Source organism: Pteropus medius, unplaced genomic scaffold (assembly GCF_902729225.1).
Source record: "Pteropus medius unplaced genomic scaffold, Ma_sr-lr_union100, whole genome shotgun sequence".
Lineage (NCBI taxonomy): Eukaryota > Metazoa > Chordata > Mammalia > Chiroptera > Pteropodidae > Pteropus > Pteropus medius.
In genome coordinates, this window is record NW_024354875.1 from 24,584,460 (window position 1) to 24,612,403 (window position 27,944).

A 27,944-nucleotide genomic window follows, 5' to 3' on the forward strand; every position below is an offset into this window, starting at 1 on the left:
TAGACATGATACTAAAAGCCATGCAACATCTATCAACTGTCTTTATAATGACCTGTATGTAATTCTTAATCTGGGAGTCTTTGAACCATTAGAGGAACTGTACATAGATTTCAAGGGCCCGTGATCTCTTTGATATAGCACAGAAATTTTTCCGTGTAAAAAATTTGTATGTAGATTTTTTTGGATTGATTAAAAGCTTTCATCAGTTTCTCAAAGAGGTGCGTATCTTTCAAAAAATGTAAGATCATAAAAATAAGAACATAAAAAGTAGTATTATATATATAACTATAATAATTTTCTTGTATTCCCCAACACCTTATAGAAATCTATTTTTATTTTACTTTATTATTTTACTTTATTATTAAAGAAGAGCAGATGCAAAATATCACAGAAATGGCATAAATGAAAATCTCAGTAGTAAATAACAAATGGGTTTATACATTTTTAGACTCTCATCTGAATAATTAGATATATTTGCTAAAATACATGGCTTCAGATACTTTAAAGTCTATAAAAAGAATGAATTAATATTGTATATAACTTTTCCTAGGCTTATGAAATCTGAAAATTTGAACTTGTGTTTAGCATTTGATAGAAATTATTATATCTGTTTTATGGTTTTATATTAACTAGTTATTGATATTTATACATAGGAAACTAAAAGCTAGAGAAAAAATTTTTTTCAGCAGTTTCAGAAAATACCAACTTAATGTGTGTAGTGTATTAGTTTCCTACAGCTGCCATAAAAAATTACACAAACTGGGTGATTAAAACAAGAGTAATGTATTTTCTCACATTTTATGGAGCTAGGAGTCTAAAGTCAAGGTGTGAGCATGGCACATTCTCTCTGAAGGCCCTAGGGAGAGCCTTTCCTTGTTTCTCTAGCTTCTGGTAGCTCATGGCGTTCCTTGGCTTGTGGCAACAAAATTCTAATCTTTGTCTCCATCTTCACATTGCCTTCTCCCTTGTGTCTCTGCGTATCGTCTACTTTTGTGTGTCTTATAAAGATACCCAATATTGAATTTAAGGCCCTCCTTAATCCAAGATGACCTCATCTTGAGATTCTTACCTTAATTATATCTGTAAAGATCCTTATTTCAAATAAGGTCACATTGTGAGGTTTAGATGGACATATATTTTGATAGGACACTATTCCATCCCCTGCAGTGAGTAACATGTTATTGAAGAAATTTGGGAGAAGACAGGAGAGGGAAAAAAAGAGCTTCATGAGGCCTACAAACCTAACTCTTTATGAAATGACACTCACAGTATATTTGCTTTTAGTGTTTTTATATTGGTTAATATTTTGTAATTTTTACAGTATTGCAAAATAAATTACACTGATTTCTATTTCACAGTTTAAGTATTGTCACTTTCATGTGCACATATGTTTCATATTATATTGTGTTTCCACATTTAAGACATCAAGACATTACATTAAGATATCTTTGGGCATGGAACATGTTCTATGGTGGGAGGAACATGTTGTGTCCTGGGAGGTACATACGTACATATTCAAGGTATCTCTCTTCCTAAACCTTCCCTTCCCCAATTAGGAGTCAAGAATTTTCTCAACAGAAAGATGTCAATTCCAAAGTTTTAACCAATCAAGTACACATAGAGCAACAGAGAAACATCCTTTTTTTAAAAAAATTATTTTTATTTTTTTATTTTAGCTTTAGAATGAGAGCAGAGAAGGGACTTCTGTATATTTCCTTGAGTCGCCTAATGAAGGCTTTAACTTGAATCATTTAGACTTGAAATTTTAGAGCCTAGCTTTAGGAACAGGATATTCAGATATCTGAGGAAAGAGCATTTCAAAGAAAAAGATAAGGGCAAATGCTTTGAGGAATATCCAAATGCCAGGAATATCTTGGACATAGTAAGTCGGATAACATGGCTAGGCAGAAGGGAGAAAGGGAGAGAGTGATAGGCAATGAGGCCAGAGAAATGACATGATTTATCCTACATTTTAAAAAGATCACAGAAATGCTGGGTTCAGCACTTGTAGAGGAACAAGAGCAAAAGCAAGGAGACCACTTAAGTTGCCATTGCAACAATCAAGGTAAGCAATGGTGGTGAGAGAAATCAATGCAATTCCATTCAAAATCCCAACAGGATTTATCAAGGAACTTGATAAACTTATTCTAAAAAATATGTGGAAGAACAAAGGTCCAAAATACTAAAAGGAAATAGGATAAAAAAATAAAAACATTTTTGCATTTTTTTTTTTTTTTTTTCCTAAGTCACTGATGCTTTTTCTCAGTCTCCGTTTCTGGATCCTTCCTTCTTCCCACCCACTGCAATGATGAGAACTTTGCTACTTAGTTATCCACTCAGGCCCCTACATTATCAGTTACTTCTCCTTACTATATCATTCTTCTCTCCTTACAAAGATGACCTAAATCTCCTATCTTTTAAAAAGAAGAGAAAGGGAGGGAGGGAGGAAGGAAGGAAAGGCAATTCCTAGTTGTGTGATCTTGGGCAAGTTCACCTCAACTCCCTTTGCCTCAGTTTCCTCATCTTCAAACCAAGAATGGTAATACTACATATTTCATGTTGTTTTTGTGATAAACGTATATTTATTGACTACTATATATTGAAGATAAAGTGGTAGAAATTAAAGACATGTCACTGGCCTTGTGGAACAATCTTGAAGTCATCCTTGACTCCTCTATTTCTTTCATACCCCAATCCAATCTATCAGTAAATCTTCCTATCTTCTTTCACAATAATTCCAGAATCCTACTACATCTCATTTTCTGAACTGTTATTACCTGGCTTTCACTCATCACTTGGTCCATGCCACCATTATTATCCATTATTGTAATAGACTCCTAGTTGTTCTCTCTGCCCTTGCACTGTTCATTCTGTTCTCAACATTACAGCTAGAGCAATCACTCTTCTGCTCAAGACGCTCTAATGGCTTCCCATCTTATTCAGGATAAAAGTCAAGAGTTCTTACGATGATCTACAAAGTCCTACAGGGTGCCTTTCTATCTCTTCTACCTTGCCTCTCACACCTTATCTCTGTTCCTCTCCTTCTAGCTTATTCCTCCCTAAGGAATTGGCCTCCTTGCTTCTTCTCAAATATGGCATTCATTCTCTCACCTGAGAATCTTTGCGCCAGCTATTCCCTCTGCCAGAAAGCTCTTGCTTCTGATAGTTGCGTGGCTTGCATCCTTAAATCCTTTAGATTTTTGCTGAAATGTCTACCTATTGAGGGCTTCCTTAATCACCCCATTTAAAATTGCAGCATCCCTCATTCATACCCTAATTCCTCTTTCCTGCTTCATTTTTCTCCATACACTTTCCACCATTTAACAAAATACTCATTTGTATTGCTTATTTTCTATTTCTCTCCTCCCACTAAAATGGAAACTCCATGAAGAAATGGATTTTTGTTGATTTTATTCAGTGCTCTATCCCTCGTACATAAATAGCTTGATAAATATTTATTGAATGAATGTTCGGGACTCATGTTTTAGCAGGAAAAAGACATTAAACTCATACACAATTGTTAATTGTAATCAATAAATACAATGGCAGAGAATGCTATAAAAAAAGGACAAAGTGTTAGGGGGCTATTAACAAGATGTCTAATTTTATTTGAGAGGGGATCAGGGAAACCTATAGAAATCAGGTTGAAATCAGAATGCTTAGCTAGACAAAGAAAGGGAGAACAATTTAATTAAGTTATTGGGGAAATTGGTGATAGGAAGCAAATAGTAAATAAAATTTTTATTGTAAAATAAAACAATTGTGGTATCTATATCTTTGAGGAGCTCTAAAATAATAGGGAATCCACTATTTTGGATGAATACATACATTCATCTTTCTAAAGCAGGTATAGATCTGTAATCTCTAGGAGCAATTTTTTAATTAAATGAGATCAAATCAGGAAAGATTTCAAGAGAGTTGCTGTTGGCAGAGAAAGAATAGAGTGGATAAACTCTCATTGTGATTAAGAACATTTGTAGTTCTTAAATGTCTAGATTAGGTCTCATGGCCTTGTAAGAGATCTTTAGAATAGGATAGATATTCTGAGCCATGAACTCAGTGGTTTATGGCAGGAAAATCTATGTTTTTCAATATTTAAAAATTCTTTCTCAAAATACAACTAAACCATTAATTTATCTTTGATATCTTCATATTATCTTAAGCAAAGACTGTTATTTATCACACCAATGATTATTTGTGAAATGTTCTTCATTGGAAGGTAAAGAAAAAGCCTTTGAAAATAATCATTATAACTTCTTCAGCAGTTTAGATTGAGTATCAAACCAGAAACTAAAACAAATAGAATATTTGAAAGAACAAATTTTTTCTAAATTTTGGGATATTTTATTACTGTAATATAGATTAGCATAAAGAATAATGCAATACTCCCAAACCTCAAGTATTTGTTTGTTCCATTTCATATTATATGAAATATTTTAAAAATCAAAAGTATATTATCATATTTAGTGTAAATTAATTTTTCATACTTATTTTTATTTTTACTTTGCCCACTTACTATATTAAGTTTACCATTCCTGTGTATGTTAGGAGAAATGAGGTATGCTGCAGGAATAACCAACTAAAATCTTAGTGGTTTATAACAACAAGGGTTTATTTTTATTATGCTGTGTGTCCATTACAAGCTGACAGAGAGGCTCTGATAAGTAGTCACTTAGGGACTCAGGTCCATAGAAGCTCGATCTCCACCTGTGTTCCTAGCCAGTAGCAGACAAATAAGCTTTGTGATAAGTCACACACTGGTACTCATAACTTCCATTTGAAAGTGACATATATACACCTAAATATGTTACCAGTCCAAAGTCTGTGTGCCAGATGGTTCAAAAGGCCAAAACTCAAAACATCAGAGTTTGGAATAAGGAAAGGTTTATTGAACAAGAAGTCACCAGCAGAGATGATGGGAGACCTAATCCTCAAATCCATTTTAAGAAAGTGCAGCGTTCAGGCTTCTTTTAAGTCAAGGGAAAGGAAAATGGGAGGGGCTGTTTTTGTAGAAACTGGTCTCAAGCAAAATTCCTCTAGTGATTAGCAAGTCCAAAGCAGGAACTCTTGGCCTGAAGGCCATGGGAACAACATAGGCTTGAATAACAATGTGTCAGAGAGATGGAGCATTTCACTCTATTACAAACAGAACATACATAATCCCTATGGGGAGGAATGCAATCTTACCCTGTGTCTAGAAGAAAACCTATGGTGTCTATCAATAGCCTAAAAAAACTGCCACTTTGAATGGAAACATACTTTCTCCACTGTATCGATATGATTTATATCCAGAAAATGCTAATTTATAACATTATTATTTAAAAAATTGAAACAAAAATAATCTTTAAAATTAGTTTATATATGCCAGGGTATAAATATTGCTAACGCATCTAATTTATTCTATAAATTTCATCTTTATTTTAAAAAAGAGCTGCTTTCAGAAAGTTTGCTTAATCTACACATGTATAACTTTTGCCAAGCTTGAATCATTAATTCTAGTTTAATGAGCTTCCTTTCACCCTTTCCCTTTCTCTTACTCTTGCTTCCAGAACTTTCAACATTCATTGTAGCATTCTAAGAAAAATAGATATCTGTGTGCATTCAGAGCAAACTAAATTATAACATTTTACATTAAAAACATCTTTAGAGCTGCCTATTGAAATTGTTAGAATCACATGCGAGATAACCGGGAGATGAAAACATTGAGCACATTAAGTGTTTATAATTTTTTAAAATCTGTAAATGGCATTTGTTTTCCTTCCATAGGTATTTCATGACGTCGCTTACAAAGCTAAAGATCGTAATGACTTGGTATCAGGAATTGATGAATTTCTGGATCAGGTTACTGTTCTCCCTCCTGGAGAATGGGATCCAAGCATTCGAATAGAGCCTCCAAAAAATGTTCCTTCCCAGGTATGTATAGTTGAAAATACTCTTATAAATCCCATCATTTTGTTGTCTTTTCTTTTAAATACATGTACTAAAATACTAAAACCAATCAAAAAGATTCAAATGATATAAATTATAACCTCTGTGATATTGTGATTTATAATAAGAAATATATATTTGGTCTTCACCCTGTATCTGGCACACAGCTCCTAAAACTTTTGAAATTTCCTGTGATGATAGCAACAAAGATACCTTTTGTTATGTTAATGAGGCAGCTTTTGGAGCTCTCCTAAAGACAGGGGCTGATTGCCAATGAGGGCAAACCTGTGATTAGTCCCATCCTCTCAACTCTGGGGACTGGGAGAGGGCCTGGAAATTGAGTTCAATCGCCAATGGCCAACGGTTTAATCCAGAGGTCCCCAACCCCCAGGCCACGGACTAGTAGTGGGCAAGTGAGTGAGCCAAGTGTCATCTGTATTTGCAGCTGCTCCCTCATGCTAGAGTCACCGCCTCAGCTTCACCTCAGATCATCAGGCATTAGGTTCTCCTAGGAACACCGGCCCCTGGTGCCAAAAAGTTTGGGGACCACTGGTTTAATCAGTCATACCTATGTAATAAAGCCTCCATAAAACCCCCAAAGTACAGGGTTCGGAGAGCTTTCAGGTTTGTAAACACATGGAGATTGGGGAGGGATATGCACTGGAGAGGACATGGAAGCTCCTTGCTCTTTTTTCATACCTTGCCCTACACATCTCTTCCATCTGGCTGTTCCTAAGTTATATCCTTTTATAATTAACTGGTGATCCACTAAGTAAAATGTTTCTCTGAGTTCTGTAAACTGCTCTTGCAAATTAGTTGAAACCCAAGGAAAAGGTCTTGAGAATCTCTGAATCCCATCAGTCAGAAGCTTAGGTGACAACCTGAAATTGCAACTGGTGTCTGAAGTAGGGGTGGGGTGGGGCAATCTTGCACACGACTGAGGCCTTGGCCAGTCTCATCTGATGCTATTACCAGGTAGATAGTATCAGAATTGAGTTGAATTGTAGGACACTCAGCTGATGTCTGGAGCACTGCCTGTTGGTGTGGGGAGCCCGTCTTTCCCCACACACTAGAATTGGTACCAGAACCTATTTAACCTATAAGAAGACAGGGGCATGAAGTTAGAAAATCTTCCTTGATCCTTTCCCTCATACCTCACTGAGAAATCTGGTATATTAATAATGTGCTACTAAATCGAACAGTTCCATATGCTTGGAAAGACTTTAGACCCACCTTAAAACATATTATAATCAAAGAAAATTAAATTTTTAATAAAGGTGTAAAATATGGCTTGAGAAAAAGCCCATTACTATCTACAGTCTGATACATCACTTTGAAATTAACAAATATTAGGAGAATTCAAAAGTACAGCTTAGTCATTATATAGAAAACTCCCTATTACTGCTAATCATATTTATGACTAGAAAGAATTTTTTATTATAATTCTTATCTTTGTATTACCTTTGTGTGGGCATATGGTATTAAAATTGTAAAAATTCTGCTTTTAAAAATCAAATGTGCATTTTACTCCTTATATAATCCAGAAAGAGAGAAATAAAGACTGTTGATATTGTTTGGGGTCATTTTCTTATTACAGATGTGACTTTGTTAAGATTAGTGGTCAAATATTTGTTAAGCCCACTCCTTCTAGTGCTAACCTCTATCTCTATGGAATCTGCCTCCTATAACCCTCCCAGTTTTCATCTACTCCGCCTTGCCTTTGGCTCTTGTCCCTGTGGAGTCTAGCCTGGTCTGACTTTCCTGCACTAATTGAAGTAGCAGATGGCCTAATCAACCCACCCAGACATAGAAATTTTTCTGGTTAGCTGGAGGTGGGCGAATGAGCAGGTATACCACTTAAATATGAGTGTTTAAAAAGGTTATCTTAATCCAACTATAAATTTAAGGACAATAAACTGCCATCTCATTTCTATATTTTCATTCTGAAGTCATTTCATAACTATTAAAGATAATTTGCTTTCTTTTTCTCAGCAATTACAATTTCGTGATTCTATCATTGCAACCGCATAGTTTCAGTTGATCTACTACTAAAAGGAAAGAATTTGCTTAAAGAGTAATTTTAAGGGTTATATTTTAGTATTTGTATACATGCATGGGATTTCTGTGTTTTTAAAATTATTTTTATGAGACACCAGCAGAATTTATTGGATTCTTGGGATTGAGAGGCGGTAGTAGAAAAACATTGAATTAAGAATCAAGACACCTGGGTTCTGCTGTTACATATTTATATGACCTTGCCCTAACGTTCTATATGAGCATGTCCAATAGAACTTTCTTCAATAATAGAAGTGTTCTGTATTTATGCTATCTAATAAATGAAGCCACTATTGAGCACTAGAAATGTGCCTACTGCAACCGAGGAACTGAATTTTAAATTTTAATTAACTTAAATTTAAATAATCACATATAGTTAGTGGCTATCATGTTAGGCAGCAGTTTTACATAATGAGTTTGAATTAGAGATATGTTTTATGCTTCTTTACAACATTAGTATTTTTAAAATGTGTTTTGTAATTGAATAACAAACTATGACTATGTTTTCTTTTATTAAAGGGAGCATAACTCACTCAAACGTATTAAGCGCTCTGACTTCAGACATACTAATTCAGATAATACTTTCCCCTATGAGATAATTTCCATGGTTTTTATTCTTTTGAAATGTGTAAATAACAGAATTTTAAATACTTTTTCCTTTCAATTAAGAGAAGAATAACAATTCACCTCAAGTGATAATATACCGTTAGAACTTTGTCAGTTATTATAATCACTCCCTTGTGTATACCCTCAACTTCTTTGCTTTTCTCTCATGCCATTTACTTGCTTGTCAAAACCACAACTCTATGCGAATTCAACTTGTTAGTCTTTACCTGCATTAATACACCTGAGTGTGGCTGAAGGAAACATATAATTACACTGACTAATCTCACATAATTCTTGACCACATACCTCAAGTGGGCCCTTAATGTTGTAAGTTCATCATACTACCTCAGTCCAATTATTCTCTCTCGATGCCATTTCACACTTGTTTTCTCTCCTCAAACCTTCAGCGATCCTTTCTGACCTTCACTCTCAGATGTTGGCTTGCTTTCTACTTCCCTGAGAGCACTATGAAATGATCAAAAGAGAAATTCCACAGACTCGCCCCACCAAACCTATCTACCTGCCAGCATCTGCACCCACATACTTCTCCTGCCCATGTAATACTGTTGATGAATTATCCAGTCAGCCTTCTACCTGCATGCTAGATCTCATCTCTTCACATTTACTTGAGGCATTACTCCACCTATTCTCCTCTTTCTTTTGCTTTCTGTCATCTGTTCTTTTGTTCTGTATTATATCATTTTATTAGCATACATTAATTTGTAAATCTTAAAAAAAGAACTCTCAATACCGCTACCACTGCCAGCTACTCAACCATTTCTTTGTTCCCTCTACAACCAAATGCCACAGAAAAGTTCTCCGTACTACCTGCCTCCAATTTCTCTCCTCCAATTCTCTCTAAACCTACTCCAGTAAGACTTTTGCCTCCATCTTACATGAAAGACACCAAAGAGTTCTACAATACTAAAATTCCATGGTCAGTTCTCAGTCTGCATTTTATTTAGCCTGTCAGTCAGCAGCATTTGACAGAATTCATAACTAACTCCCTTTTCCTTGATATACTTTTTTTGCTTGGCTCTAAAACACCACACTTTTGGCTTTCCTCAAACCTTACCGGTAACCCCTTCCCAGTCTTCTTTTCTGGTTTCTCCTCTTGTCTCTGATTTCTTTATGTTGAAGTAATGCAGGACTTAGTCCTTAGTTCTCCTCTCTCCTCTATCTATACTTACCTTCTTGGTATTATTTTGTAATTTTATAGCTTTAAATCCTCTTCCAGATTGATTTTTTAGCTCGAACTTGTGAGTTATTTATTCAAATGCCTATCCTGTATCTTCACTTGGAAGTCTTATAGTTATCTAAAACTTAACATGTCCAAAGTTTGAACTGAATTGTAGATTGTCTTATTTCTGTACCTGTGTACTTCTTTGCATTTACATTAGAAAATGCACTATAATGATTCCTGAAGTGTATAAGAAACTGATATTTTCTCAAATTCTATTCCATCTGTACATTTTCATCTTGGTAGGAGCTAACTCTATCTACACTTAGTTACAGTTGATCAAGTCAAAAACATTTATTGTTTTCTCTTATACTTCACTTCCATTCTTCCAGGAAATACTCTTGGCGTTGCCTCCAATAACCATTAATAACCATTTTTCGTTATTACTACTGCCAATACCCTATTTCAAGCTACCATCAACTTTCTCCCGGATTCCTGAAATAGCTTCCTAACTGGTCTCCTTGTTTCTACCCTTAGCCCCTAGAATCTGTTCTCAACACAGCAGCCAGAATGATTCCGAGTTAAATCATGCTACTCCTTTCCTTAAAACCCTACACGATTCCTCATTTTACTGAGAATAAAAGCCAAATATATACAATGGTCTCCTAAACCTACACAATTTGGCCTCCCTTTACCTGTCAGAAGTCATCTCCTACCACTTTCATGCTTACTCCTCTCCAACCATGTTGGCCTCCTTCTTCTTTAAACCCTGCAGCCCTGCTCCTGCCTTAAGACTGTTCCACTGGCTGTTCTTTCTGCCTGAATATCCCCTGGTCATCTTCATGGCTAATTCCCTTGACTCCCTCAATTTTTCCCAAATGACACTTTCTCATTGAGCCTGCCGATCCACTCTATTTATAATAGCCACACCCTCCTTCCAATCACCCACTCCACACCTCAAAGCCCTCCCTTACTCTGCTTTAAATTTTTATTTTTCCATGCTTTTAATCTTTTTAGCACACTATAGAAATAATTTACGTATTTGTTTATTGTTTAGAATATAAGCCCACAGGCCTGAACTGTCCACTGGTGTATATTGGTGGGGCCTAATACTTGACACAAATAAGTATTTGCTGATTGTATTTGCTAATAAATTCTTGATTGAACTAATAAATTATATAATTTAGGTAGTCAAATATCTACTCACCAATTGATTTGTTTTAAAATATCAAAATATATGTGTTTCTGAACAAAAAATTTTTCTGTATTTTTTCTCAGCATGTTCATCAGTACTTTTCATACACACTTGTCTTTCAAAACCCTTTTCCCTTATTCTTTAGAATGGCTAATATCTTTTATGGTTTATCATTTGCCTTATCAGTGTATAGCCTTTTCCATTATACAACAATGAGTTAACTTATCCAGTAAAGAATAATTCCCCAGAAGACCCAAATAATATCACTTGATTTCTGAGACTTGTGGAAGGTAAAGCTAAGAAATGATTCCCTAGGTGATTGTTGCATAGTGAGGGTATTGAGGACCACTCTTAAAGGCCTTTACTAATCTGTGCTAATTATTTACCTGTAAAGGCAGTCCCTTTATTAGTTTACACACATCCTTTCTTTTATATTTTAACTTTTGTTCACTGTATCTATTCATATGCCTGGGAAATTATAAAAATATTAAGCAATGAACTTTCCTATATTTTATGCACTTCAAAACCTGGTTTCTCATGTTTTAAACCTGTACCATTTTATCTAAATGTCCTGTTGTACATAAGATCACTTGATAATTCACTTTCGTTCATCATGTTTACTCACATGTTTACACTATTTTGGAATGGCAGTCAAGTAAAAATTTCAATTATACCACTTAAAATTTTTTATTCTTTTAAGCACTCTTAAACACATTAGTGTGCTCTAGGATCACAAATAGGTAGGGTTTTCTGGTTTTTAAAAATCTCTGTCACTGATGAAAGTATATGGAATAGACCTATGGGTAAACAGCACTTATTATATAAACTTCAGTTAATTTGTCATTGACTCAATTAGAAGTTTCCTTTTGCAATGGCCTTTTGGATCTCTATAAGTCAGAAAGAACCATCTTATAAATCATTACTTGGGTAGGAAGATATTAGCCAAAATCAAAGAGGAAAATACACTTAAAAAATAGCTAATGATATTAGTTTAATGACCAATTGCACTATGCTAGGCATATAATACCACTATAACTAACACCTCCTCACCCCAACCTACCCCAACCCTGGTCTCTTTGTCCCTTTCTCTTATTCTTCTTCATAGATCTCTCTCTACCTGACATAGTTTAGTTGTTTGTCTCCACTAATAGAATGCTTTTTCTTGCTCATCTTTGCATATCTAGTGTCCATAACAATAAATGGCACACACTAGGTATTCAACAAATGTTAACTGAAAGGATTAATAAATGTCCATCACCTCATTTAATTCTCTCAGCCACACTGATAGGTATAAAGCTTTAGGAGACTAGATAACTTGCTAGAGGTCATATAGCAAATCAGTAATAGAACCTGGGTTCTTAGCCACTCTGCATATCGCTACAAGGGAAAAATTTTGTGTCATTTACAACTAACACCTGAAATTAAAGACAAAAACAAAATACTTTCCACAGGAGAAGAGAAAGATACCTGCTGTACCAAATGGAACAGCAGCTCACGGGGAAGCAGAGCCCCACGGAGGACATAGTGGACCTGAACTCCAGCGAACCGGAAGGTTAGTAAACAACACTTTTATGAGACTTCGAAACCAAATGATGTTCTTGTGTGTCAGGAATTGCTGTTTTTAGATCAAAATTTTTTTAATACTTTGAATATCTATTCTTTGGAGGTAAAAATGCCAATTAATTTTATTTCTCTGTAGTTACTGGTTATCATTATTGTTCAACCAGAACAACGTATATATCATTTCATTTTATCTTACCCAGTCTTTCATTTTGCTGTGCAGAAAATGCATTTACAGATCCTTAGAATAAATAAGAAAACTGTCAGTTGCCCCTTCCTAAGAGCCCGTTGAAACCTTCAAGTTCAAGATGGAAATAAAAATAAATATCAAGAACTCAGTCTTATAGTCTCTCATTACATGCCAGTAAGATGTATATAATGGTATTTTTTATTTTTATGGTTGTAATTTGAAAGAGCTATATGATTTATTTTTCTAATCACACATCTTTGACGAGATGAAAGCTTCAATTTATTTCTTAAATGGTTCTTTATGGTTTTTTGACAGCTTGTCTCTCTCCAAGCAATGTGTGAGCAGAAAATCAGAAACCCTTGGGTGGGTCTCTCTTCAGAGAATAAGTGCACACAGCCTTCATTATAATTGAAGGCAATTGCAAAGGCTTTGCAGGATTGGTGCTCCCCTCCCCTCAAGGCTGTTTCCTGTACTGCTTTCTCTGTGTCCTCTAAACTGACTTTCCAGTTCCTGACAACTGTGTACATTTTAATCCTCCTCTGTTCTCTCCCTTTATCTATGTGTTGTCTCTGAGGAAATGTCATTTAACATCTTCCTCAGGCTCCATACCTAATTTGATATGGTTCAAACAATTTTTTCCTCTTCCCTTTATTAGAAGCATTGTTACGACTTCTGTTTGCTTTCATATTTTCAAATGCTGTCTTTTTATTTTTTGGTGGTAATATTTTTCTCTCTCTCAGGTGTAACGTGCCACATAGCTTAGATTTTTTTCGAAGTTCACTTTTCCTTACTGCTTCCTAAATCCTCCCAGGTCACCAATATCCGGTATCTTCGCTTCTTCAGAGTTCTTCCACAGATTCTGTTGCTGACATGGCTTGAAGTATCCATTACTCATCTGCTCTCCTGGAGTTGCTGGTGTACACCTGGGCTGCTCTTGCACTGTTCTCTGTAATGACCTCCCACTTCCGGATTTAGATTTTTGCTGTTAAAAGCACATTTATTACACAGTAATATAAGCTATTTAGGCTAATGTATGCTCTAATAAGTAGTTGGAAAACAATGGTCTACTAGAAAATGCTATCAAACCTATAAATATTAACTACTAATTATTAATTTATAACCACCTCAACTTCTTTTAAGGATTAGGTGGGATATAAATCATAAATGAATGAATAGACTAGTAGATTAAATCTGCTTTGTATTGACTTTGAAAAATTAACAAATCATTCAGAAATGATCTCCAAAATTTCAAAAATTTATGTTTTTGTATGTGTGTGAATTTCACAGGTTCTCTGCAAGTGTCTCTGAGTTTTAAATGTCCTTTTTTTCAATTGAAAATTTACCCTCTCAACCTCTTCTACTCCATATCCCTCTGATGGAAGCAATCATTAGGAAAACAGACTGAGTCTATCACACGTAATAGTAAGATAGTTACTAATATGTTATTACTGTGTGTATGTCAGTCAAATCAGGGAAATTAAAAATAGTAGTCAAAATTTTTAGTTATACATGAAGATGTACATTTTTAAGGAGAAGCAAATTTGTTTTTCAAGAGAACAATCATTTTTGAGGTGATTGTTAGATTACAAATGAATATTTCTGTTTAGAAAGTAATTAACAAAAGTTTAATATTTTTGCATAATTTAAGTATATTTAACATACTGGCAGTATATTGGAACATAATCATTTTTTTAACCTCTGCGTAGGAACTTAAGCACAGTCTTATTCATTTTAATATGACATCTTTATTCTATGGAGCACAAAGAGCTTTTTAGTAGTCAAGTGTTAAGTCTGCATATTATTATTCAATGTTTAAGGAATGAAAATACCTATTCATTAATGCTCTCATTTCTAATACATTTAAAAAATTGGGGTCTTCAAATTTTAGGCAGCATTTCACAGTTTAATACTGTTCCTCTCCCCCACCCCCTAAAAACTCTTTCAAGTGTTTCAGCGTAGTCTTTGGATATATTTGACATAAATGAGTTTATACCAGTAAGGTCATTATTGTCTTGTGAATGATAGGCATTGAGATATATTTAGGCAATAGTGGATCACAATCGATGGTTATAAGGGCCTTCTCCTGGCTGCCTAAAACTGAAAATTGTCTCATTCACAAGGCCATTTAGGTGCCTGCCTGGAACAATATCTCGTGAGGGATTTTTTGGCAGAGTAGGAGCAAGCCATGATTAAACGCTATTTTCTCTCTAGGGTGATGTTCACTATTGAATTACACAAAAGCCAGTTTACCCTCTCTCCTTCACTTTCTGCTACGCTAAATGAAATGTAAACAATTAGAAAATACTGCCAACAATTGAGGGTGATAGACTTGAGTTTAAGAGTAGGTAGATATCGAAGTGGCACAGAAATTAGAGTAATTCTAAATCTTATTATTTGAAATTTGATTGATGAACAGCTCTGAACCTTGTTTGAGAGAACCTGGGATTTCGAGGTTGTTGACAATATTTGGTTAGGGACTGAGGAAACACAGTGGTGCAAAGCCATCCATGTAGATCATGATAATATTGGGTCTCATCTCTGCTGATGGAAAACATATACTGTGACCTGGCAACAAAGCAAATAAGCGTTTTGATTTGTATGTTTTTATATTTGGATTTCACTATTGTGTTTTCCCCCTATCTTAGGATTTTTGGGGGACTTATTTTAGATATCAAAAGAAAAGCTCCATACTTCTGGAGTGACTTCAGAGATGCTTTCAGCCTGCAGTGCTTAGCATCTTTTCTATTTCTCTACTGCGCGTGTATGTCTCCTGTCATCACGTTTGGAGGACTGCTGGGAGAAGCAACCGAAGGTCGTATAGTATGTATTATGCTTTTCTCTGAACTTGGAAATTAATCAGTTTTTAAGATAAGTGAGAAGTTAGTTTTAGATTCCTTTATGAGGAGAGATTTGATGTATGGTCTGGCAAGTAACTTCAAATGAATTTCCTGTTTGGCTAGTGGAACTGATAATCTGGTAGTGGAATATCTTAGAACAATTAATTCTGAGTCTTATGAAAGCTTCTAATCTTATCCCTGGCCTCCAACCCTAAGCTATGGTTCTTACCTCACAAGAGGTCCATTTCCTAATATGTAGGCCATGCTTCTGTCCAGAAACTTGTCATGAACATAAGTAAACTTTTAGTAAGCAAAAGAAAAGCGAGATAAGGAAGGCGGAGAAGACGCATCCCCATTCACTACTATTTATTTCCTGTTGACAGCCTGTCCCTCTTTTTTTATCCTCCCCACATCTTGTCCAAGATTGCTAACCTTTTCAGAGCAAAGGAAAAATGGTATACCCATGTATTTTAAACATTTTCTCCCTAATTATAATGGCTGCCTGTACAGCTGAGATAATGGAATCATTTATATCTCTACACAGAGTGCAATCGAATCTCTCTTTGGAGCCTCCATGACTGGGATAGCCTATTCTCTCTTTGGTGGACAGCCTCTTACCATATTAGGCAGTACAGGACCAGTTTTGGTGTTTGAAAAGATTTTGTTTAAATTTTGCAAGTAAGTGTTACATACTTTTGGCCCTAGCCCTTTTCTATTTCTCTACTGTATCTGTACTTCTCCCAACATCACATTTGGAGGTTGCTGGGAGAGGTGGAAGTGGCTGATTAGATTGTTTGCCATTTTTGTGTCTCCATGGAAATAAAGAAAAAGTGAAAGATTTGTGTATGTTTTATAAAGTTTGTAAAAAATTATATTTAGTTTTCAACACTGAGAACCCCTTTTAGTTTTATCCCCTTAGATGTTCCCTTTAGGCAAAGTCTTGAGTTTAGATACTCATGAGATGAGAAGCTTATTTACTTTCACTTTCTGAATTAGATTTATTTCCAACTGTTTTAAAAGGAGGCAAGCTGTTAAATGACCTTCTTTCTGCATTTTTTTTTTTCTCCTCCTAGAGAATATGGGCTGTCATACCTGTCTTTAAGAGCTAGTATTGGACTTTGGACTGCAACCCTATGTATCATACTTGTGGCAACTGATGCAAGCTCCCTTGTCTGCTATATCACCCGATTTACTGAAGAAGCTTTTGCTTCTCTTATTTGCATCATTTTCATTTATGAAGCCCTAGAGAAGTTGTTTGAACTCAGTGAAGCATATCCAATCAACATGCACAATGATTTGGAACTGCTGACACAATACTCGTAAGTACCATTTATTTCCCACTGTTGGCTGTGAGGCCTTTCTTTTTACAAATATTGCTATTGTTATAAGAAATATGAGGGACTTACTCGGCAGCTAGAGTGCCTTAAATTGATTCATGACCTAAATCCTGGACTCTCAGCTGAAGAGGATTTTAAATCATTTAATCAGCCACTCATCTGATACATGAATTCTTAACATAACAAATCTCTGTCAGGAATATCTTTTTGGAGTTCTATTTGTCGGGAATTTCCTATTAAGTAAATAGTGGACCAAGATCAACTTTACTGTACAGAGAGATTTTGTTTTTATAAAAAATATATGATTTTGGTCTTTTAGGGCCTTTCTAATTTACAATAATACAAAGAAACAGTGAAAATATAAGTTTCAGATTTAGAGCAATGAGATAAAATAGATTCATTGGGTCTAAATCCTATTAGCTTGATGCTTGAAAATATGATAAAAACATAAACAAAAAACATGGAATTGAAATGTAATATTGCTTTCAGAACGTACATTTACAATGGAACTATTCAGATATTGCCTACTGACGTTGATATTACACTTTAGTATTAAAGATGGGATTGGACCTATTGCTCTTTCTAGTTTTAGTATGCCAGCAGTTTGGAATTTCTCTAAGACTGTGTCAACAGAGTATATGTGAACATTACATTACTCTTTTCTTTGATTTAATTTTAGGATTTTTTTGTTGCACTAATATATAGATTTTTATACAGCAAATATTTGAAGCAGTATGTTCTTTATGAGGCAGTTATAATCTCTGGTATCAACACCAGTGCTCATATAAACTGCTTAGATATGGCCTCGAATCCTTTCAAGATTTATTATCTTTATTATTAGAAGAAGTTGAAATTGTTGGAATTAGACCAAAATAGTGCAATGTTATAATTTTGTTAAGATTGATATAATGACACAGTGTTGAAAATAATGTGATTTTTAGTACTTGACTTTTTCTTGGTCTTTAGAGATAGCTTTAAACAGTACACCTCTATTTTTGGACAAGAAACATCAGAGTGGAAACATAAAATAACTTTCCCAATAAAAGCAAATAATGAGGGTGTCGTGAATAAGGTTGAGAAGGGGATAAAGGAGGTGTCAGGGACATTCAGAAAGCAGGCAGATGGGAAGAGCAGTTTAATTAGAATGAGGGATTACAGTGATATTTGCCTTTTCACATATCTTGAGTTGAAAAATGAGCGGTGTTCTCTAATTCGGATATCCTCGCTGGGATTTATACTTGTCTCTACTTGGATTTTCAAACCTACTACATGCTAGACACTATGCTAGGTGCCAGGGATAACACAAATAATATTCCATTCTCAGTGAACTTCCAGTTTAATAGGGAATGTAAACAGAGAACATGAAATAAGTACTGTGTTAGGGATTGATACAGAATGTCACGGTACCACATCAGAAGAGCAGAGAAGACTTTAGGTTCAGAGAAGACTTCCTGGAGGGAGTGACATAGAAGACCAAAACATCAGTAGACATCAAGGAGGTGCTGAGAAATAGAGTAGGAGTGTGGTTCAGATGGAGGGAATGGCACAAGCCTGGATGCAAGAAATTCATTAATGCTTTAAAATATTTGTCCAAAGTCATATAAACAGTGGTAAATAAGAAATTAGACTCTGAGGTAATGTAAATAAGAAATTAGACTCTGAGGTAATTTTCAGTACACTGATGAATACAATTGATAGCTCTCCAAAAAGAAACAATGTGGGACCAGAAAAAAACAGGTCAAATCTGAACTATTCTGTTTGAAGTGGTGGGGAGGAACCACTTGTCCACCGTTCCAGCTGTTCCCTGAATTCTCAGTGGCAGCTTCTTAGGTACTCCAGACTGAGAAACACAGTTTAAAATTCCCTATTCTAGAAAGGAAAAAGACAAGAGAAGCAAGGATTGAGCCCTGGATAATGGTCACAGCTTGAAGGTAGACGAATGAAAAAAAAAAAATGTAATGAATAGATTAAAAAAAAAATAAGAAAGAGGCATCAGAAAAGGAGAAAAACATGAATAATATCAGATTATAGAAGGCAAGGGCAAGATTTTATCAAGAAATCTTTAGAGAGACCTGGTATAAAGATCAAACAGTATAAGGAAAAGAGATCATTGTTAACTTTAAGAAGCAGTATTTGGGTCGGGAGGAGAGGTAAGACTAGAAGTCAGTTTGCAAAAAATTAAGAAAGGAGTAGGTGGTAAAGAAATAGAGAAAGTATGCGTAGGCCACTTTGGTGTCAAAGAAAGTGGAAAACAGTGCCTGCTGGAGAGGATGATGAGATCACGAGAATGATGATTTGTGATAGAAAAGAGCTGTGTGTGTTATAAATGAGGACATAGAGGCAGAGGAAAGAGATATTAGAGATAATGGAGACAGAATGGGTAAACATGAGATTGGGACCTTCTTTCCAGTAGCCAAAAAGTGATAAGATCAATACAATTGTGGGGTTTAGTAAGACAAATTTTCAGAGGATAATTTGAGAACAAAACAGCTTGATTTGCCCATGATTCCTGCCTGTCATGATAATCAAGAGGAGAGTGAAACAGGTTCTGACTTCCTTAATGTTTTCATCTCTGCTTTTTAAGAAAAGATCCCTACCAGTTTAAGTTAAAGTTATGCGTTATTACAGCATGATACCTAATTATTTGAAGGCTGAGCAGGAATGCATGCTAATCACTGTTTACCATTTCCCTAGTGCACTTCTTAACCCAAATTAGGGAAGTAGGAGGGATGGCGAGACTGGTTCATCCCGATGGGTAGTGAGGTTTTTGTGTCACCTGGCCCTGAAATGTGTGTAAGAGAAACACGGAGAATAAATCTCCCTGGGAAATGTGGTTACTGCGCTGTCTTCTGTTTAGTTTCATAGCACGATTCATTAGTTTCTTGTACCACTTATGTTGTGTACAATATATTGCCATTATTTGCTCTTTGGCAAAACAAAACCAATCTTTTTTGCTATGCATACAATGCACATATTTATTAGCATATTTTCAGTCATGTGCATTACAAAAATTAAATAAAAGTTATTGCTAACAGTAATGGCTTTATCTCAATGACAGTAATGAGATTAATGAATTATATAATTTCACACTGTTGCACAGAACATTTTTTTGTTTCATGAAGTTCACGTGACACTTCTGGTGGTTTTATTGTTCTTGTCACTGTGACCTAATCAGTTGTAAGTATCATTATATTCACGCTTGCTTAAAGTTTTCTACTGATGTTGCTGGCCTTATGCTTTCACAGTTTTTACGAGACAAATTCTTCAAAATTGTCATAGTTAGGATGCAGTATAAATGAGATTGCAACCTTTGCAAACTTAACATGCCTATGTTCACATATATTTTGCCTAGATGTAAGATACTGAAAAAGAGGCATCATATTTAGGATATACATTTCAAATATTCTTTATAATTGGGTCTCCTATATTCAGATTTCCTTAAATTTATAGTTTTACCAACCCAATCACAAAATGCCTTTGATTTCTTTAAGACTCTCCTAGTTCTTCTGGCATCATATTCTTATAATGTGGTAATACGTAGACCTTATATTTGAAGCTCTAAGCTTTGCTTTCATTGTGCCAAGAGCAAGTGTCAAGATAATCAATTTAGTTTCAAGAATATACACATTACACCAGATGATCAAGCTGAATTTGTCAAGATAGTAATAAGTAATGAGTCTGTGGAAATAACTTTTTCTAGGTTGCTTTGATTTTAAGAAATAGTAAAAATAGAATAAAGCGTTCTGGTTATGTAAGATGAAATGTTCCTTCAATATATTGTAATATTCTAAAACACTCAAAGACGGCTAGCTAAAGGAAGATTAGTGTTGTATTAACTCTTTGCAGTTGGTTGGGTCGAAGCAGGCTCTTTGCAGTTGCAATGAGCAGGCTCTGACTATTACTCCAGTTTCCAATATATTAGCCAACTGGAATTGAATGATATCGAATGATTACTAAACTGTTAGAAAATATGATCCTACTACTAAGTCCCACCCACTGCATCTTCTTGTTGATTTTTCCAGACCCCAGCCCTCTCTACATAACCCTAGACAGTGATCTGTTCTGGATAAATGTTATTTACTGACTTTATATTCATAGAAGAATTTTTTTTCTCATCTCCTCAACTAAATTTGAGCCACCTTTAAAGTAGAACACATGTAACAATTTTATCCCCTGTAGTCCCATCATCATACTATACAATATAGTAATATTTAATGCATATTGATGAACCAGACTTGTAAAATAATTGACATCACCTGACCCATCTTGTTTGACAAGACAATTGTGCTCTTTTACAGTATCTTTAACAGTACTTTTAAAGATTTCAGCTAGAGGTTTTGAATAAACTTGAGATGTTATGAGAATCTTAATATGGGGTAGAAATATATAAACTGGATTCATAAAATGAGTTCTGACTGAAATTTAGACAGGGTACCAACGTGGTGAAGTCATCTGGAAGAACGAATAGCAGCAGGATTGCAACCTATAGCAGAACTCCGAAAGGTGATCAGAGATATGGGAAGAAAGAAGATGGAAAGGAAGTTATAGCTCATTGACCTTTTAGCAGTCACTAGTCAAAAGATAAAGAATCAAACTCAGATTTAAAGAAAACCCTGTGCCTTTTTTAAATTGACTTTTTTACTGCATATACACAACTAAATTTATTGTGAATTGCTTGCAACATAACTTTATAATTGTATTTTTATATATTTATTTGTGTACCATGTGTGTAACTCTACTAGATTAATCTTTGTAATGCTAGGTCCATGACTATTAGGCAGGCACACCTTTGTACCCTCTGTACCAGCAAAATGCTTGGCACACATCATAAAATGAACATGTTTCTTCGCATTTTTACACATCTGAAAAAATGCTTCTTACAAATGATATGCACATTTAACATAGGGTTTTTCCTCTTTTAAAAAGCTGACATTAAGAAAGTAGATTATCCGACATCTTTGAATCAAATAAATATAATAGTAGGCACTCAATAAGTATTATTCAATAAATAAACGTCCGATAATCCATCTCATTGTTAATTCTTAATCCAAACACTTACTTTGTTTTCTCTTCTTCCTTTTGAACTAAATTCTTATTTTAAATTCTTATTTTATCTCCAGTAGCAATAGTATTTAGTATAAATTTATTATTTACCTGTCTTATTCTCACTGTTTCTAATGGATTATGAGTCTTTTGTGTACAAAATTAATGTCTCTTCATCTTTCTGCCTCCAGAGAGCCAGGAATTAGTAGATACCAGTAAGCCTTTGTTAAGTAAGTGTCTTTCAATAACGTTGCTTCTCAGATCCACCTTTAGATACTATTTTCCTTCCTTATAACTATAGATTCGCAAACATTAAATAGACCTATCTTTCATACTTTCTTGTCAAATAACTATGAAAGGACAGAAATTTACATGGATATCCAATATTAGCAGGAGACTACTAAGCAGGAATTGATGGTTTCTTCTTTAAGACGCATTGAATGGCTATAAGTCATGTGGCTTTATATAAAATACACAGTATTTCACTTTGTTGAGATGTGATGGCCATTCTCAAGAGAAATGATTAGTAGAAGGCTTATTTTTTCCAAAAAATTTCATTTCTAAAAGAATGAAGCACTCAAATATATTTTTTTAAGATTATAAAAGCAAGAAACGTTTTACTCATAGTTCCCTATAAATGTTTGTTTAATATTTATGTCCATATGCGCAGTCGAAATATGTGGTAATATGTATCCCCCATCCTTGCCTTTCTGAGATACTTTGGAGCATAATTTTCCTGTAGTCAGTAAGATCATTCAGCTACTTAATATTTCTTCCAACCACTAGAATTTTAAAATTTCTTTAACGTATTGTTTCTCAACCACTGATACACATACACTAAGAGAAAAGCAGACAAAACTTAAATAGACTACGGGTTTTTTAAAATCAAATATTCATAATAAAGTGTTCTTCCAAAAATTCTAATGGACTTTTATATCCTTCAACCCCACTGTAAATGAAAAAGATAACGAATAATAAAAGCATGTAGATATTTGACAGAACAGAAGAAATACATAGCTATACAAAATTCCAAACCATTGCTCTAGCAACTGTCTAGCAATTTTAGTTTCTAAATATCAATTAAAATACATTCATTAAAGATTTAATATTTAAAACTAAATTTTTAAAAATTAACAATTTTTCTTTAAAAAGTAAATTTTAAAGTAATAAATTTTCTTTAAAAATGCTATGAATATACCACTTTATATTTACTGAAATCCTAAAGAGCTGATAAGATATATTTTATAGAACAAGTTTGTGACTTATGACTTACCGATAAAATAAAATAAAGCATAATGAGGAGTAGAGCCTACTTTTCTTAATGTTATGCTTTCTCTATTAGATAGTGTGATCTCATTCTGCCATTCAGCTCTGCTATGAATTCTCTATGAGATTAGTATAATGCCACTGTTGGCATTTTGTATATGACTTGATAATTTTACTCAGGGTATCTGCCATTCCTACTGGGAAATTTTGAGCAAATTATTCTCGTTCATGTAAAATGTTGCTACATTATTCATCCATTGCTGGATATTTTAAGTGTCACCTCTACATACTTTATAGTATTAGTCATGCTAAATGAATGCTTAGAGACATTGCTAATAACTTATTTTCGAGGAAGAAACACTTCCCTTTAACTATAGAAATTAATATGTTAATTGCTCTGAACAGTATTTCTAATAGATATTTGTAAAACTAACCAAATTCAGTTAGCTTAGCATGCTTTTTTTATTTGTAAATTCAGTTCTTGTAATATAAGGTGTTCAGCTTATGCACTTTACATTTATTGTTTAACAAACAGGAAACATCAAGTGAAGAAGTATATATAACTCAGTTTTCATATACCACCCAAAAAACTATCTTTATAAATACTCTATCTGCAAGACTGTTTAAATATTATGTGAAGAGCAACAAGATATATTCTATAAATGAGCTCATTGCTAATCTCAGTGAAGTTTGTGTCCAGGCTTCTTCTACTCACTCTACTATGTTGCTCATCTCTTTATTACATAGGTACCTGGTGCCTTCACAATCTATAAGAACTTGCTTTAGAGATAATTACTAGGAGGCTAATTTTATTTCTTCCAAAAAAATGCTCATTTTGATATTTAAAAGAATGAAGCACCCGTGGTGGATTTTTTTTTTTTTCAATTATAAAAGCAGATTTTAGGGATAGGTGGGATGGTTCTAGTCACTCTGAAATCATATCTCTTGGCATTTTAGGTTGAATTATGTACCCTCAAAATTTGTATGTGTAAGCCTTAACCCTCAGTACCATGGAATGTGATTATATTTGGAGATAAGACTTTAAAGAGATCATTAAGGTTAAATAAGGTCATGTGGGTGGGTCCTAATCAAATGTTACTGGTATCCTTATAAGAAGAGGAAATTTGGACACACAAAGAGACACCAAGATGCATAGGCACATCGAAAGGACCTTGTGAGGTCACAGTAACAGAGTGGCCATCTGCAAGCCAAAGAGAGAGGCCTCAGAGGAAATTAACCCTGCTGGCACTTGAATCTCAGACTTCCAGCCTCCAGAACTGTGAGGAAATAAATTTTTGTTGTTTAAGCCACCCAGTCTGTGTCATTTTGGTATAGTAGCCCTAGCAAACTAATATACTGAGTAACTCTTATAGTTTAGACCTATTTATGTTTAGATTTATAAGAGCAAACTCTCTTGTCTTGCCCCCTGTTCATGGCAATTCCATCTTTTTAGCTGTTCAGATGAAAAAAAACATGGATTTATTCTTGGCTACTCTCTCACATGTCCATACTTCACAGCAAATCTAATGGCTCTTTATGTAGAATTTAAACCCTACTAATCACCTTCTTTACCCTCATAATTTCTTGTCTAGATTATTACAATTGCCTTCCAACTGGTATCCCTAATTTTATCCTTGCTCTTCCACTGACTGTTCTCTATGAAGTGGACAGAATTATTCTCTTAACACTCAAGTTAGAGCTTGTCACACTGCTTCTCAAAGCCCTGATTACTTCCCATTACCATCAAGGTGTTGGGTGATCTATTTCCCAGTGCCTCTCCTATCTCTTCTAGTATCTCATTCCTCTGCTATAGCCATACTGATCTCGCCATTCCTTAAACACACTTGGCATGTTTTTGCCCCTCAGCCTTCACACTTGCTATTCTTTTTTCCTGGAATGCCCTTCTCCAAATATCTATGTGGTTTGCTCCTTTATTTTCTTCAAAATCGCCTCCTTGAAGTGATTCTATCTAAAATTTCTATCTACAGTTTCGACTTCTTCTCTCTTTCTTCCTTTCCTACCTAAAATATTACACCATTTGTCTTTTCTTAAAGTAAGATTTATTGAAGTACCATTTACATACAAAATATACCTCTTTTAAGTATCTCTTTTAATGAGTTTTGACAAATGAATAACATAATAACCGACATATAAACATTTCCCAGAACATTTCCTCATGCCTCTTTGCAATCTCTCACTCCAACCTAAACCCCTGACAATCACTGATATGATTTCTGTCTCTAAAGTTTTGTTGTTTTTAGACTTCCACATGAATGAAATTATAGATTAGGTAGCATTTTGTGCCTGGATTCTTTTGTTTACCAATATGCTTTTGAAATTTACTCATTTTGTTGCATGTATCAATTTATTCCTTTTTATTGTTGTGTAGTATTCTACTGTATGGGTCACAGGTTGATAGAATTTGGGTTGTTTCTACTTTGGGACTATATTGCTTCACATGCAGGTCTTTATTGGGACTATGCTTTCATTTTCTTCAGGGTAAATACCTAGAAACAAGATTTCTGATTTATATGAAAAGTGTATATTTTAATTTTATAAGAAACTGCCAGTGTAATTGTACCATTTTATACTTGCACCAGCAATGTCTGAGAGTTCTCAGTGTTCTGTATCCTCGCCAGCACATAGGATTGTGCTTATGTACAGTGGTACCTCTACCTATCACTTAATTTATTGTCTGTTACCCTCCTAGAGTGAACAGTTAATAAAGGGAGGGGATTTAGTCTGATTTGATCACTGCTTCCCAGTTTCCAGATTAGTTCCTGGTACAAAGTCGATGTTCAATGACTATTTGTTGCATAAATGAATGAATGCTGAATGGATATCTCCTCTATTTAGAGCTAAAAAATAAACCGAGGCTCAGGAGGATTTGTAGCTTGCCCACATGGGAGAACTAGGGCTAAAATCTATGATATCTAACACTTATTTGGACATTTTTGACACCGTACTACATTATAGGCCTCTGATTTGTCCGAAGTAATTTTTATGATTAATATTTAGAATATGGGAGAGTTTGGATAAATTATTATTTTATTTAGATCTCTTAGATATTACCTTCGAGCAGTTTTAAATTGCTTACAGAAAATAAATATAACAACCAGGGGTTTAAAACAAATGTTGGAATAATATGCTTACAAGGTAAAATGGATTCTTATTTTAGAGCTCATTAGAACATAAAAGTGCTTGTTTTGATTATAACAATTTCCCATTAACAAGTATGTGACAAGGAAAGGAAAAAAATCTTGACTAGAGATGAGTTTTGCTGCATCTTATTGAAGCCCCACTTTATCTTCTTATTTTAAGAAACTTGGTTATAACTTGGCTTAAAAGGTTGGGATAGAAATGTCTGCCTTTATCCTAACTAGTGGCCTTGGGTAAGCCTCTAAGAGCATCCTTGCAGAGACAATGTCCTAATACCTCCAAATAGGAAGTACATGGGAAATACATAGGGAATGAGAGATCTAGTAGAATACCTACCAAACTTATTATACTTTGGGGACAGAAGAAAAGATTATGAGAAAGGGAGACTTGTTTTCTCTGTATATTTTGAAGTGTTCAACTCAAATTTCATGCGTGCATTATTTTGTAATTTCTTTCTAAGGATAAGTTTTATGATGGGAAATTTAAGTCTTATAACACATTATAGGATGAGCTAATTAAGGGCCAGGTGGTGCTCTTCAAATCAGTTCTCATGTAACCAAATTTATTTTCCATTTTAGGAAAATAGCAATCTTCAAATTTCAAAAGTAGAATATAGCAAAATGTTGAAGATATAATAAGTAGATTTGCCATTCTGGTCATACATTCTCTTACTCCATTGGCTCATTTCTTCAACGTTCACTGATCTTCTTTGTATTTTGTTGACATTGATAGTATGAAAATGAATATGATGTGGTCTTTACTCTTAGGGAGCTCAGTGACTATCAACAGGATTCAGAGATGTGCTTTGTGCATAGTGGCTACACATAGAATGTTTTTTGAATCTATAAATGAGGAGGGAGCTAGAGGCAATGCATAGTTAAATAATTCAACATGGAGTAATATGTATTTATATTAGATACATGAATGATACATGGCATAGGGGAAGAAGTAACAAACTACCCTGGGAAGCTGGGAAGCGTTCATAGAAGAAATAAACCCTAAATTATTACTTTATCTCTGTTGTACTTGTCACTTGAATTTATTATTATGGCATATCTATGCATTTTTCTCTCTTCATTGCATCTATGAGTTCTGCATAAGCAGGTAATAATTAAAGTTTAGGTAGATAGAATGGACTCCTGGGATCAATTGGTAGAGAGCCTTAAAACTTATAAATTTATCTGGTAAAAAGGCCATTGGGTATAATGACAAAGCTCCAGGGAGAATTATGTCACAATAGATTAGAAGATGATCATAGGAAGTGGAGCAAGGAGGCATAACATAGCTGTGGAATGTTTAAATCCTGATCATTGACTAAGACAATGATAATGAGAAGAAAGTAAACAAATTGGAAAAACAAAAGGAAAGCAAAAGTTGGTATGCCTACATTCATTCAACAAATAAATATTTAGTGTCTTTCAATTTCTAGGAGCTATAACAAAAACTTACTTTTATGATTTTATTTAAACCTCACAATAGCACAATAACCTGTGGAACAAGTGTTACCCTTGCTTAATAGATGATCGATCTGAGGCTGATAATTTGCCCATTATCACATAACTAATGAATGGTAAATTAAGGTCAAACT

At 34.5% G+C, this 27,944-nt stretch overlaps 1 protein-coding gene across 16 annotated transcripts in view; it reads left to right on the forward strand.

Annotated features, from left to right (window-relative positions):
• Window positions 1-27,944, forward strand: part of SLC4A10 (solute carrier family 4 member 10) — a 242,430-nt gene that overhangs the window by 160,486 nt on the left and 54,000 nt on the right. For all 16 annotated transcript variants that reach the window (XM_039855402.1, XM_039855396.1, XM_039855393.1 and 13 more), the window contains 5 exons: window positions 5,767-5,913; window positions 12,416-12,516; window positions 15,360-15,534; window positions 16,096-16,229; window positions 16,625-16,870. In XM_039855402.1, coding sequence (XP_039711336.1) covers window positions 5,767-5,913; window positions 12,416-12,516; window positions 15,360-15,534; window positions 16,096-16,229; window positions 16,625-16,870 — 803 coding nt within the window. The remainder of the gene's footprint in view (window positions 1-5,766; window positions 5,914-12,415; window positions 12,517-15,359; window positions 15,535-16,095; window positions 16,230-16,624; window positions 16,871-27,944) is intronic.